Here is a 13631-nt window from a genome sequence, read left to right as displayed (position 1 = left end):
ATTTAGCCACTTTTGAATAATCATCCTCAAATTTATTAACTCAATTATGCGCAATAATAGAACCAGTAAGAGAATTTTGACCCGCTGAGTCTCTCTATTTCCATCATGAGGACTGTCGAAGCATAGAAATGGTCCTGATAAACGGTTAGCCTACTAGAAGGAATGAGACAGCAACTGGGTTTTTATCACAATCATTAGACCCTCAGCAGAGGAAATACATGTCTCACTAAATCTATGTAGACTAACAGGCCAGGACTGTGACAAACCAAAAAAAACAAAACAAGCATTAACAGAATCTTTACCATCTAACATTAAGATGATTTCCACTTTTAATCTTTGAATAGTCAAAAAATGATAAATATGATGTGTCATCTCAACTACTATGCCACATCTGACCACATCCAACACAACCCAACATACACTATAACTGAAATCAGCCCGTCCTCAAAATAAAAACAACAGTATAGGTTGAAAATTCAGCTGGCAAAAAAGACCTATAGTTACATTTGAGTGACAGATGCCATCTAGCAGCTGTAGTAATTATGACCCGGAGAAGTGACGCATTTCAGATGCCGTCTATATAAGGTGAAAAATTTCCATAATCAGAGATGGCAGGTTTGGTGTCTGGTTAGATAGATAGATGGTGAAAAGTGGATTTAGCCGCAGGAAACCGCTGTTCGCCTCCCGTTTCCAACCTCGAGTCAGGATAGTTTTTTAGAAACCATAACTATGATTGTCATGGTGTTTACTGTTGCCATGTCGACGAAGGTTGCCTAACTTTAAGGAATTAGTAGCTTTAACCTGCACCACATTTCAAGTGATCAATTTAACCCAAACTATGATCTTTCCCTAACCTTAACTCTAACCAAGTGTTTTGTTTTTCCAACCAGACCTTAACCACAGCGTTGCCACATTATAAAACATCATTATTTTTAACAGTGATTTGTAACAGTTTTGGAAAGCACTGACAGAGGCGGCATATTAGAAAATGCCCCTATGGGTCGTTCAGGAGTGCATAGTACAATCGATCTACGTGGTCGTTTAATTATGCAGCATATTAGAAAACACTCCTATGGGTCATTCTGGAGTGCGTGGTACAATCGACCTATGTGATTGTTTAATTATGAGGATGTGTTGCTGAAATTAGTTCCCTAAGAGCATACTTTTTTCCTCTACTGGGTTGTCATTTTTGCAATTTGATTTTGTGTCAGCATGTCATTCATTTTCAAAATGTGCTCACTCACGTTGCATAAAGGTGCGAGTCTTTGCTACAAGGGGACACACGGGGTTATAAATAAACTCCTGACAGCCTGGGCAGCAGGAACAAGAAAGCCTGAGATTTTATTATTCTGTATCTGAAAGTAAAAGTACGAGGACAAAGGCCTACTGTTCTCATATAAAGCATCTTTTCATCTATCCATTCTCCGCTATGACTTTTTTAGCACATCCAAGATAACATAAGGGAGACCTATAGATGTCTGAGCAGTTACTGTACTGGTTCCATGCTTTGCTATCTATGTGCTCATATCAGTGTGTGTGGAAATGATCGACTGTCAGCCACATCATTGTATGTATAATGTCTGCTTTACACATGACAGAGTCTTTGTTAAGATGCTTAGGTCACCATGTCATATCCATAGTGATTGCATAATTCCATACATCTAAATTTCAGAGTGAAATGTCAATCTAACAATGGTCTGGAAAGCAACCCCGGGTGCTTACAGTTCACCCAGCCAGACCAACCTACTGACTGAGCACATAGTAACACATTTTAGGTAATCTGGTTGCATCAAATATTTTAATTTTTTTTATTTTATTGTATTTAACAGGGACAATGTGTAATACATGTATTGTACCAGATATAGCTAAAAGCTAGTTTCCATTCGCAGTGGTGGCCTCCCTGGATGGAGACGCAAGTTGCCAAAGTAAAAGATGACTTTGTGGTGAATCAAAACATTAACACTTTAAAAACAGACATGATAAAACATCTTTAACCTAAAGTATTTTTCTTTAAGTTAAAGAAATATGGACATGTTGGGAGATACGCTTGTTTTCTCTCTTACTCGAATTAGATGGAAAGATTGATATCATCTTCATCTGTGTGTGTTCAATTCAGAAAATGTGATGTTTAGCCTTTGTAAGCACAAATACTGGAACCAGGGTCAAACCAGTTGGTTTGCTCTGCCTTCCGACAAATCCAAAGCTATTTGTACATAGTATTTTTGTGTATTTAACACATAAAGTCTACTGTAGAATTAAAATAAATGAGACAATGTGCTTCAATGAGCAGCTGTCTTATATGTTGTATACTGTGACTGTGCTACACTTTGCACACTTTTGTGACTCTTGTGTGACTTGCTAGCTCGCTAGCTAACTAGTTTTTCAAAGGCATTTACATCTTTAGCGGATGTTAGCTCTTTCCCACTGCTTCCAGTCTTTGTGCTAAGCTAGGCTAAACATGAACACAGAGATGAAATTAGTGACAGTCTCTAATCTAACATTCTGTAAGACAGCAAATACATTTTCAAAACTGTATAATTAAAGTAGATTTCTGACAAACATTGTTTTCAATCACCTCTCAAATTGCAATATTAACTGAGTAGCTTTCTACTACTATATTGTTAAAGCACAGTCAGGGTGGAAAAGGTTGTTTATCAACAAGATCATTGTTGTATTGCAAAGGGGATATTATTAGTTTTATGGAAGAGATATGCTTCCATTTCATTAGATGTAACATTCCGTACCAACTCTGAGACACGTGAGCCCCAAAACTTTGTTTTTTGCGCTGGCAAAGTGAGTAAGTGTAATATCCACAAGCAGCTGTCATACAAATCTCCCTCTGTCTATATGTTTTGTTGTCTTATTAATCAAAACCCCCAGTTTCAGAATGAGTTTTCTAGTTTCACCATCGGCACATACAGAGTTACAGTACACAGTGTTTTTTTCCCCTTCCCCTCCCGTTACTTGAAAACAACCACTTTTTGTCCAGTAAATGTGTGATATCTCTCAGCCTGGTGTAAACAGTTTGTCTGGCTGCTGTTCCCTGAGGTGCTGACAGTGCTGCCGGTTCTGAGGACAGTGACGCCATTACGGAGGAGGACATAGTTTGTGTGGATTGAACAAATGGACACTTCAGTTGTACTTACACACCAGAGACATCCCACTTTATCCAATCCCTGCTGAGGGTCTCCACTCCGACTAGGAGGGCTACACAAATTAGAAGGACATCAAAGTACTTCTGTTGAATCTCTGCGTGAATCCTGACAGAACACATTCAATAAATACTACATCCCCGCATGAGTAAATCTTCTTGCCTCCTATTTTACTTCCATCACTTATTATTACTATTCATTTAAGCCAGACTATTAGAGCCTTCTTTTAATTAAACTGACTCTGGCTGTAATGCTACTCTGGCTTTCACTGGAACAAAATACCATCACACTCCATCAACACAATCAATTATTCATCAAGTCCAGTAGACCACGGAAAATAGCAGGACACATTTGTGTGAGGGAAGTATTGAGAGCCATAGGTGGGTGAACAGTGATGATGGTGTGGATCCATGCATGAATTCCTGCAGGATATGCCTGGCACCACTACTGGTAACAAAGGAATATTCGGGGTGTGCACAAAAGCAGATTTGCGGTTAGGAAGTAAACACAGGTTTGCCCTCTAAATTTGTTTGACTGCATCTCTCTGAAACAACAACAATTCATAATTTAAAGGGATGCTCCTGCAATATTAGCAACCATAAAGTTGAGGGACTTGTGAAGGACAGATTTTAAAAATATTGCATGAAATTGAAGCAGCAAAGACCAACATATCCTGACTTTCGGTCGTTAAGATAAAACACTTGATCCTTAACTTCCCATAATGCAACTGGATATTGTCACTTTGTCACAACCTTCATGCCCTGTAAACGCCCACATCTTTCAAACACAGTGACTCCAGTTTGCAGCACAGGCTGTCTGCATTACAAACTGGGGACTGACTACATTACTAGTGTTACATAACCACAGAAGACATTAGACAATGTTATTTTAGGCTGAATAGTACTCCCCATGACTGCTCTTTATGAGTAAAACTGGCAGAGTGGCCCATTAAGTATTATTTGCACATATGAAATCTATTTGTCTACTATTTCAGTTAACAGTATAACAGAATATTAGTAATGATTAAATAACATTTTCAATAATCAATGTCTAGAAGGCAACTGTAGCATGAAACAGTAAAGCAGACGATAGGGCGATGGAGGAAAAACTCCCCTGATTGCTGCAAAGTGGTCCCTCTGCAATCATAGGGCTTAGCTGTAAGCCAACAGAAGTCATTTTCTATAATCACATCATTTGTCTTTGAAATAGCAAGAATGTCCCACAAAACAGAGAGAAAACAATTTAATGTAACAAAAAAAAAAAAAAAAAAAAAGACTTACATTATTACAGGACGACTGTAATGAGAGCATAGAGGAAGCAGAACTGGAGAGAGAGGTAGGGCTGAACTGAAAATATATATTTATAGTATATAATTATAGTACTTATATGCCATATCATATATATTGCATGATAATTCTGCATTTGACTCGTGCAGTGTTACTGAGAACGTTTTTTAAAGGTGTGCACTCCCTGATTTTTGTTTTTTTTACAGTGACTAACAGTGTGTTTGGGAATGTGGATGCTGTCTGGCAACTGTAACAAAATTTAGAAGCAAAATGCAACCTTTTTTTTTTTTTTTTTTTTTTTTTACTTTTGAGGGAAGTGTACCGTTAGTCCCACCCATCCTCCCCCCTCAGCTGGAGACAATGAACGAGCCCAGTCTGTAATAAAAAAGCACCACAGATGTTCAGTGTGTTTCAAACAGCTCTCGCCTGCTGCACGTTAATCTTCAACAGTGCTTTCAACTGTTGCCGAGTGTTATTTTTTGTTGCTGACTTCCCTTCACTTGAAAGCTACAGGTGATCTCTATAATAATCTATAGAACACAGACCCTTACTGAAGGCACGTATGTACAGTAGAGCGACACACAGACTGATAAAGTACATCTATTGTTCGTAAAATGTTAAAAAAATAATCAATATTTTAGCTTTAATATGCCTCCTCTGCACAAACTAAACCCTAAACACATGCTGGAATACATCTAATTTGGAAAGAGGCAGAGAGTGAGAAGGATGAGACATTATGTAAAATTAGGATGCTAATGGCGCCTCTGAGATGTTTGATTAAGACCTGCCGTCTTCATCAAACCTTTGCTAATAAGCTTATCCCCTCCCGCCGTACTGTGCACGCGTTTTATGTTTGTGGATGTGCAGTAAGCCTACTGTCGGTGGAGTCAGGCTATTTATAGAGCTGTGAGCTTACCCTTACCTGGACTCTGACCTTGGAGAGCGTGACAAATGACAAGCAGCATTTCAGCAGAAGTAGAGCCATTTTAACAATGACAGCAGGTCGGAGAGGGAGAAAAAATAATACCATCTGTATGAGCTTATTTTTGTTTACCCATGAAATACCATTTCTCTCTGCCTCATGAATCATTGACAGCCACAGCCAAAGCCATGCTGCGGTCTGGAGGCTTAACATCTGAAATTGATCCACTGGCTAATAGGAAATGGCAAGCTTAGCTACATGTTGTCATCTTATTGTATTTAGCATTATCAGCCTTGTCCTGAAGGACACTGCCACTGGCCTTTGGTCCATGTGAGATAATTTTCAATTAGTCACTGTCCTTGCAATATTGGTTTCAGATACTAGAGGTTGTTGACTCACACAGCAAGTGCAGCGGTATTACTGTTTATTAATATGCATGCTGAGATTAGCAATGCAGGGGTGGTGGAATCACAACATGAAGCACTGGAGGGATGTCGTGGGAATGTATCCTTTGTATTTCATATACTTCATATCTCTTTGTGCTCCCAATGAAGAAAACTGGTAGAAATAAAGAAAGTAAAGGTAAGGGAATCTATTTTGGAAGCACAGCCAGCTAAATACACCCATTGCCTGGTTTCTTAATCACTTCTCTCCACGGCTTCACACATTTTAAAAGCCATATTCACAAAATTTCATATTCACGTACACTCTTTCCCTGATGGCTGCATGCAAAGTTGAAGCTCCTGTGTGAATACCTGTAGAAGTGTTTTTACTTAAAATTTGATGTTGGTGCCATCAACTTCCTCAAATGTACAGGTCAAACTGAAAAAGCCTGATTCCTGTGTGAGTAGATTAACCTTTTCATTTTGAATTGATGACATCTTAGTACAAACTGCATTTCTGTCTACTTCACAGTTTCTTTTGATGCTGCTCGCCTTTCAATGAAAAATAAGTCATGTTCCTTCACATTATCTGTACCTGCTGCCTTTCTGATTCTGCACTTTAATTGTCTAATCTTGCCAGTACTGAGCCTCAGACAGAGTTCTGTTTTTAGCATTTAGACTTACATCAATAATGTAAAAAAAGTCTAACATGAAGGCTGTAGCCTTCAGGCCTTTTTGTCACAACAATGACAGTTTTTAAGTGGTGGAAAATGCAATGTTGGCATTGCAATGTTGCAATTATCTCTCCCAGTGTCCTTCCTTTGCTGTCATTTGGAAAGAACTGCGGCACTAAAACACCTCTACTTATCTGTTTTTTTGCAGTAAAATTGTTAGGGGACATACCGGTGAAAAAATATACCTTGTTATATTAGATAAATCATAGTCGTGCACGCTTCCTCGGGGATATGTATGTAACAGTCTCTGGCATATTAAAAAGCATCTCTGCATATCAAACAAATACTGCTGAACCATCAGTCACTATGCCCCCAAGCCGGCTCAACCTTCACCTGTGTTAAGCAAATGCCTTTAAATAGCTCAAACTGAGTGGAAAAAAATGAAAAAGAAGTGAAAAGTAAAGCAGTTGAATTTTAACCAAACTTCAGAAAGAATGTGAAAAGGTGAAACAAACAAAGAAAAGTTAAGTCTGTGCTGTATATAAGTGAGTTATATATATATATATATATATATATTTATATTTATATATTGTAACTAATGCTTGTGCTACTGTGCTTATCAATAGGCCCACCTATCAACAGAACTTACATGCTGTACACCTGTCCATATATTATTTACATTAAGTTGAGGTGACAGAAACATTCATACTTTACATGTCGATGGCTGAAGAGCAAAACCTCCTATCTGAAAAATGCACTTTTTTGAGAAAACTTGTTTAAAAAAACTTGTTTTCTTGCAGAATATTATTTGTTAAGGATACCCAATACATAACACACTGTTTTTGGACTATATTACTATATTATGTGGTGTTGTTTACGGTATGTTTATATGGTTATTTGTATGGTTTGTATGGTTACACTGCACTGTTACTTTTATTCTCTGGTTTTATCTGTCTTATTCCCTTTTAAGCTTCTTTTTATTTCCAAATTTAACACTTTTTAATTAGGGTTAGGGTTAGTTAGTTTTTACATGTCTTTTTACTTGTGTTGCTTTTATATTCTGTTTTAATGCCTTTTATGTTCTATGTAAAGCACTTTGAATTGCCTTGTTGTTGAAATGTGCTATACAAATAAACTTTCCTTGCCTTATTACAGTGTTGTTAACACATAATATAGTAATAGACTCCAAACACAGGGTATTATATATTGGGTATCCTTAACAAATAGCATTCTGCAAGAAAACAACAAGTTTTTTTTTTTAGTTTTCTCAAAAAAGTGCATTTTTCAGATAGGAGGTTTTGCTCTTCGGCCATTGATGTTCAGTATATTACAAGACATGATGATGCCTTTTATATTTCTTGTGATGTAAATGTTGGATCAATATTGAGGCTGTTTTAATATCTGTAAACTGAAATCAGGTAGTTATGAAGCTTAGCCAAAGTTCTATCAGGAAGACAAACAGTATCTTCATGCTTACTTCATTATTTACACTCTCTCTCTCTCTTCCTCTCTTTCTTTTCCTGTTTCCAACTTAATCAGCTGACTGATGGCGATCCTTCAACCGAACTCACCTCCAGATCTTCAGCCACTGCTCTCACCTCTTCACCACCACAAGTGTCTAGACTGCATCAGGGGGATATCCCTGCAAAGCTCACGGCATGACCTCCCCCCTTAAATTGATGATGTCATGACAAGGTCTAATCGCCAAAGACTCCTCACATATTTCTTCAGTTTTTCATATTGTGCGCACTACATCAAATAAATGTAATTACTCTCTAAGCTCTCTCCTTCAGTTCTCTCCTGATTGAAATATTATATCATATTATTTTTCCCAGATGTGGGATTTGCATTTGGCAGAAATTATGCAAATGTATCTGTGAGGTTGGGTTGCTAAGGGAGAACAAACATAAAGAATAAAAAAGAGAGATAATTCAGAAACATCAGTGTTTATCTACAATAGTAGTGAATAATAGGTGGGTAAAAAATCTATGTACAATAATCATGCACTTTAGATTCCTGTAAGAACAGACAGAGGCAGTCTATAAAAGAGGCAGAGACATTTACTTGGAGATTTGTCATCAATTTTTACATTGTTTAAATGTTGCCTGAAGAGATTTTAATATTATTTCTTGTATTAAGGTTCGTTAATGGCAGCCTAGGTGAAATCACTGATGTGGAAAAAGGGAGCAATGTCTGATTTTATTATACAAACAAAGACCGGGGCAGAATTTAATGAAATGTATTCATCTGCATTAGCCCATTATAGTGGATAAATCTAAGCTCAAACCTCCTACAGTCTGGGAAAGGACACAGGACAGTAAAGTGAATTCTAATAATAAGCTTTTACCTGAATTTTCTCTGCACATTTAAATGCAATTTTAAATGATTTACATGGTGGGCGCCAAAGTCTTTGTCTCTCCCCTGCAGTCAAATGTCTGATTTGAATGCAATTAGACACAGTTGACTGCACTCTGGCAAATTACACTGCAGGCTGTGGATAAGATTCTAGCCATTTCCTCCCAATTCAAAAATGCATCTTATTTATCAAGAGAAATAAAATTGAGCCTGAGAACCTGACTACAACAGCAATAAAAAAATATTAAAAAAATAAAAAAAAAGAAGCTCATCGACATGGAGTTGAATGTGTCTGTGTGGAAGGCAGGAAATTGTCTCTCTGTGTGTGGTTGAAGAGTAGCGCTGTGTGCTTCTTATACCTATAGGGTGACATTGGAGGATTCAGCAGGCACTGAGCTATAAAATTGCTAGTTGAGAGGGAATTAGTGGGGATGGAGAGGTGGAGAGGGAAGGACAGCACAGTTGGGAGTCGGATGAAGAGGTGTGCCTCAGCAATTGATTTGATCGTCTCACCATCAGTGATGTTGACAGTGCCTTTCCCCTTGGTGATTATGAAGGTTGGTGTCTTGACAACAGAATACAGAAAAGGGCAAAAATTACTCTGTGTCACAATAAAAACTAAAGACAATGGCTAGAGTGCAAGCACAGAATAACACAACTATTACCTTTTTTTTTTTTTTAAAGATCTTAATTGGATTAAACTATTAAACCATTTCCCTTACATACCCTGGGGCTAAATCTCTCTATTGCCATTAATGAAGCAATTCGCACAGTATTCATGTCTACTTGTTGAGTCCTGACCGCAGCTAAGACAGTCAGATGTGATGTATTGGATCATAGATCTAATACATCACAGTGCAATACATCAACGCATCAATACATCATGTAGAATACTGTTTCTATGACATGACTTGAGTCATCCAGTCGTAGAGGATATCTGACTTCATTATTGAGTTACTGTACGAAGGTCTCGTTGAGAAATGACATAAAGACATGTGACTGGCTTGACTTAAGCAAGGATAAAGGGACGTGTTATTTAGTCAGGAGAGATGAACTTGTTGATGAATTACTCACAAGTTAAACATTTTGAGTGAGTGATTTTTGCAGGACAAATGAATTGTTGTATGAAATGATGTGGAGATTACTCTTACAGCCAGAATACAGCGGGCATGGATGCGGCGCAACATGTCTGTCGCAGCATGGCTGCAGCAGAGCGCGTCCATCATAATCAACTGAAGCTGCTACACTGACCATGGAAGGCTCATCTTTATTTTTGCACGGGCTGGTCAATTTTTTGTTCTCTATGCAGGGCTACATGGCCCTCCAACAGGTAAAATCTACATAGAACTGTGCAGAACGTTGTGCTTTTTTTTTTTTTTTACATTGCACATTAAAATAAATCAATCAAATCAATGTGTATCCATGATCCTGTGGTTAAAACAATCTAGTTAATTAATTAAGTACCAGTTAATATAGCCTACACTTAACACCACACTAACCCTAACCCAAACCCTGCACGGCCAACTGCATTATCACTTGGAAAAACTCAATATGTATGCAGTGATGGATGGAGTCTGTATAGCAGGTAGAAAATCAAGCTCCGCCCCGTCTACGTGATGCGTCGCATCCCTGCCTGGTGTATTTCAGCTGTTAGTGTTTTCAGGACTGCAACAGGGATTCAGAGAATGTGCTTAGAGAAGAAATGTAAAAAGTTAGTGACATTTTTGGATGTTAATCTGATGAAAAGACTCGGATGCAAAAACAAACCAACCAAAGTGTGTTTGTCTGGTTAATTGAGAACACCAAGGATGAGGACACGCTTTCACAGTTAATGCAAGATTCAGGACAATGTGAGAGTGAACAGAAAAAGTGTTGTGTGTTTTTTAAAATGCTTTCAAATCATTAGTGACAATATGGTGAAATGAGTCCTGTGGAGTAATAGTAATGAGTAGGGAATTCCATTAAATAGCACAGATTTGATTATGTTTTGGCTTGTTGTGGTTAAAGGGCCGGTATGGTGGAGACCAGTGAGCTTTGGGACGGATTAGGGTGATGGTAGGAGCCCTGCTATGCTGTAAAATTACTCAATTCTATCTCCTCTGTCTTTTTAAGTTATTTGAAACTTTGAAATTTGCGGCTCAAGAGCGAGCGGTGTTGTTGACGTTTACTTTGTTTAGAGACGTCTTACCATTCTGACTATGCAACAGTTGGTTCTTCCCCTTCCCATTCAGGATCAGACTCCAGCTCATAGACTGCTATCTTATATCCAGCTGCAGCCATAACCCCAGGAAATGATGCAGCATAAAGGAACGTGCATTGTTCTGATTGGCTGGAGGTGTGGCATTCACCTTTATCCCCAGTAGTGGTCATTAATAATGCTGATTTCATGTAAATAGCTTCCAAAACAGGCCTGCTGGAGGACAGAGGGGAATCTGGGCTACATGGAAAGATGAGTTTAGAGAAATCTTAACAACTTTTGGTGAGTAAAATATCACAGATATGTTTAAAATAGACTCAGTATTTATAAAAATAAGTCAAAAAAGGCCATGCCATATGTCAATGCTGTATGTCAGTGCTGTGATATATGATGCAATCAGGTTGTCATTCACTGTTCTTTTAGCTGTTAGCTATGGTAAGATAAGCAATGGTGAATGTTGAACTGTACAACATTACCTAAGTTGTTAAATTGTTATGTCAGTGCAAACAATTTTCTAATTTTATGAGTTCCTAACATAGATGTAGACAAATATAATGGAAACTGTGTAATGCGTGCAAATAAATACATGTTTCTGTATCAGATCACAATATGTACAGATACAATTTTTCTCAATTAATTTCTGTGAATGAGGTCGTTTTGCAATGTCTATTCTGTCTCTAACAGAACAGAGAAATAAAATCAAACAAAGAAGTGAAGGTGAAAAAAACCAACTCTTAAACCCTGGTATCATAGCACTGAACTCCTGGAACAGCTTGGCGCCGACATTGGAGTTTGATCACCTTGATCTTCCAAAACATTGTAGAATCAGTAACATGAGCACAAATTCTTATGCAAGCATTATGTGATTATGTTTCTGTGTTTGAAGTCACAGTAGCACGCATCAGTTATGATAAAACTGCATTCACCAAAGAAATTGCAGATCTACGAATGGAGCGACATCGCTACAGCAAAGACCAATGGGAAAAAAAAATACAAGTAGTCAGCCAATCAGACAAACAGCAGTTTATCAAGATGATCTAAACCACTTTATTTGGAGATAAAAGCGAAAGTGAGTACACTTGAAATGTTGGTAATTATCTCAGAAAAATTGTATGTGTTCACAACTATGGTAAGTATGACTGGTCAAAGTTGAACTGGATAGATAGATAGATAGATAGATAGATAGATAGATAGATAGATAGATAGATGAGTCTTTGATTATCTACCCCTGGGAGTGAAATCGATCTCTGCCTGCCCTCAAATGCTAACAATAAGTCCTGCAAGTGCAGAAAACCCTGTTTGCCAGAAACACTCCTGCACTTCATTTGAGCTGAGCTGATGAACTATAGTGGTGAATTAAAATCCTGGCATGAGCCCCCTTGTCAATATTAATGAGAGCAATATTCATGCAAAAAACCAAAAATAGTCTCTATAGTTAACATTTGGGAGACTGTGTGCTAGTGGCATACAGTTCATGGGATATACAGTATTGGCAGGTAAATATGAGACCAGGATGTGTCTTAAAACTTCACAAATGGATATTAATAAGTTTGTACACAGCTGATAGTCATGTGCATCTGGATTTCAGTGCCCAGAAATGTAACATGTCGACATAAATTGCACACAGAAAAGCTCATGTTCAGTCTGCATGTGTGTGATGCTTTCTATACAAGAAAGGGAGAATTTGCATCAGTGAGTTTGGGACTCTCGGGACATTTGTTGTTACAATAGTTCTTCTTCTTGTTGCTGATGTCCATTTTGTGGTTACTACTTACTGAAGGTCTACTCTATGCCCTGAATTTCAACTGAGTTACTGAGGCAAATTTATGGCATCTCAATTTGAGCTGATATATTTTTGCTGGAGAAAGTTGCCCTGAAGCAACTTTGAGTTTATTAAACATTTTTTGAAGCCAGCAAAGGAAAAAAAAACATGCATCTACAAAGAGCCCATCGGCACAAAAAGTCCCAAAGATGGTTCTCAATAGAAGATACCATGGGGTTACTCCTGGACCTATCAAATTTGAGTGGATTAAGGTAGCTGAGCTGTGTGTTTTCACTTCACGTACACATGCACTTACAAGCTATCCACTGTTATCACACACACACACACACACACACACACACACACACATACACACAAGGTCTGACTGTTCCTCCTTCCTAATTCCTGTTATCTCAGCTCTGGCTGCAGTCTGTCCCCTGTCTGTGTCACACCTGATGACTCAAACTTTGTAATTGCCTTTTAATCCTTTCCAGGACAGAACATGTGTCAGAGTCGGTTAATTTGGGGCACCGTCCGCCTCAGGATACAGAAGAAAGCTTATGACACAAAGGTCGCAAGTGTGAATCATCACCCGAGCTGGGACAATTTGGACAGAAAAGTCAACATGGGAGAGTAGCAGCCTCCTCTCTGTCAGCAACTATCTGTCAAGAACTTTTGATTAATGCATTTTCACTAAGATATGCCCAGCATAATCAGAAGGCAGACGGAGGTGATTTAATTTGAGATTGACAAAGCATTTTAAAAAAAAATCTAATCTAAATCCACAGCAAAGTATAAGCTCCATGTCCTGTGAGTACAAATAATATTTTATTGTATTGTAAGGAAACACATTTGTGACATGCACTTCTCTGTGACCTCAGTATTCAGACAGAGATGAGT

The 13631-nt window shown here is 38.1% G+C and overlaps 1 protein-coding gene across 2 annotated transcripts in view; it reads right to left on the bottom strand.

The window, feature by feature from the left end:
• LOC121907430 (inactive dipeptidyl peptidase 10-like) overlaps nucleotides 1-13631 on the bottom strand; it is a 204495-nt gene that overhangs the window by 88795 nt on the left and 102069 nt on the right. The window contains exon 2 of one of the 2 annotated variants that reach the window (XM_042426993.1): nucleotides 9286-9337. The exons of the other annotated variant lie outside the window; for it this stretch is intronic. Coding sequence (XP_042282927.1) covers nucleotides 9286-9288 — 3 coding nt within the window. The 5' untranslated portion in view covers nucleotides 9289-9337. The remainder of the gene's footprint in view (nucleotides 1-9285; nucleotides 9338-13631) is intronic. 2 annotated transcript variants of the gene reach the window in all.

Source organism: Thunnus maccoyii, chromosome 11 (genome assembly GCF_910596095.1).
Source record: "Thunnus maccoyii chromosome 11, fThuMac1.1, whole genome shotgun sequence".
NCBI lineage: Eukaryota > Metazoa > Chordata > Actinopteri > Scombriformes > Scombridae > Thunnus > Thunnus maccoyii.
Note: the sequence above shows the minus strand (reverse complement) of the source record. Positions and strands in the feature narration are given on the sequence as shown.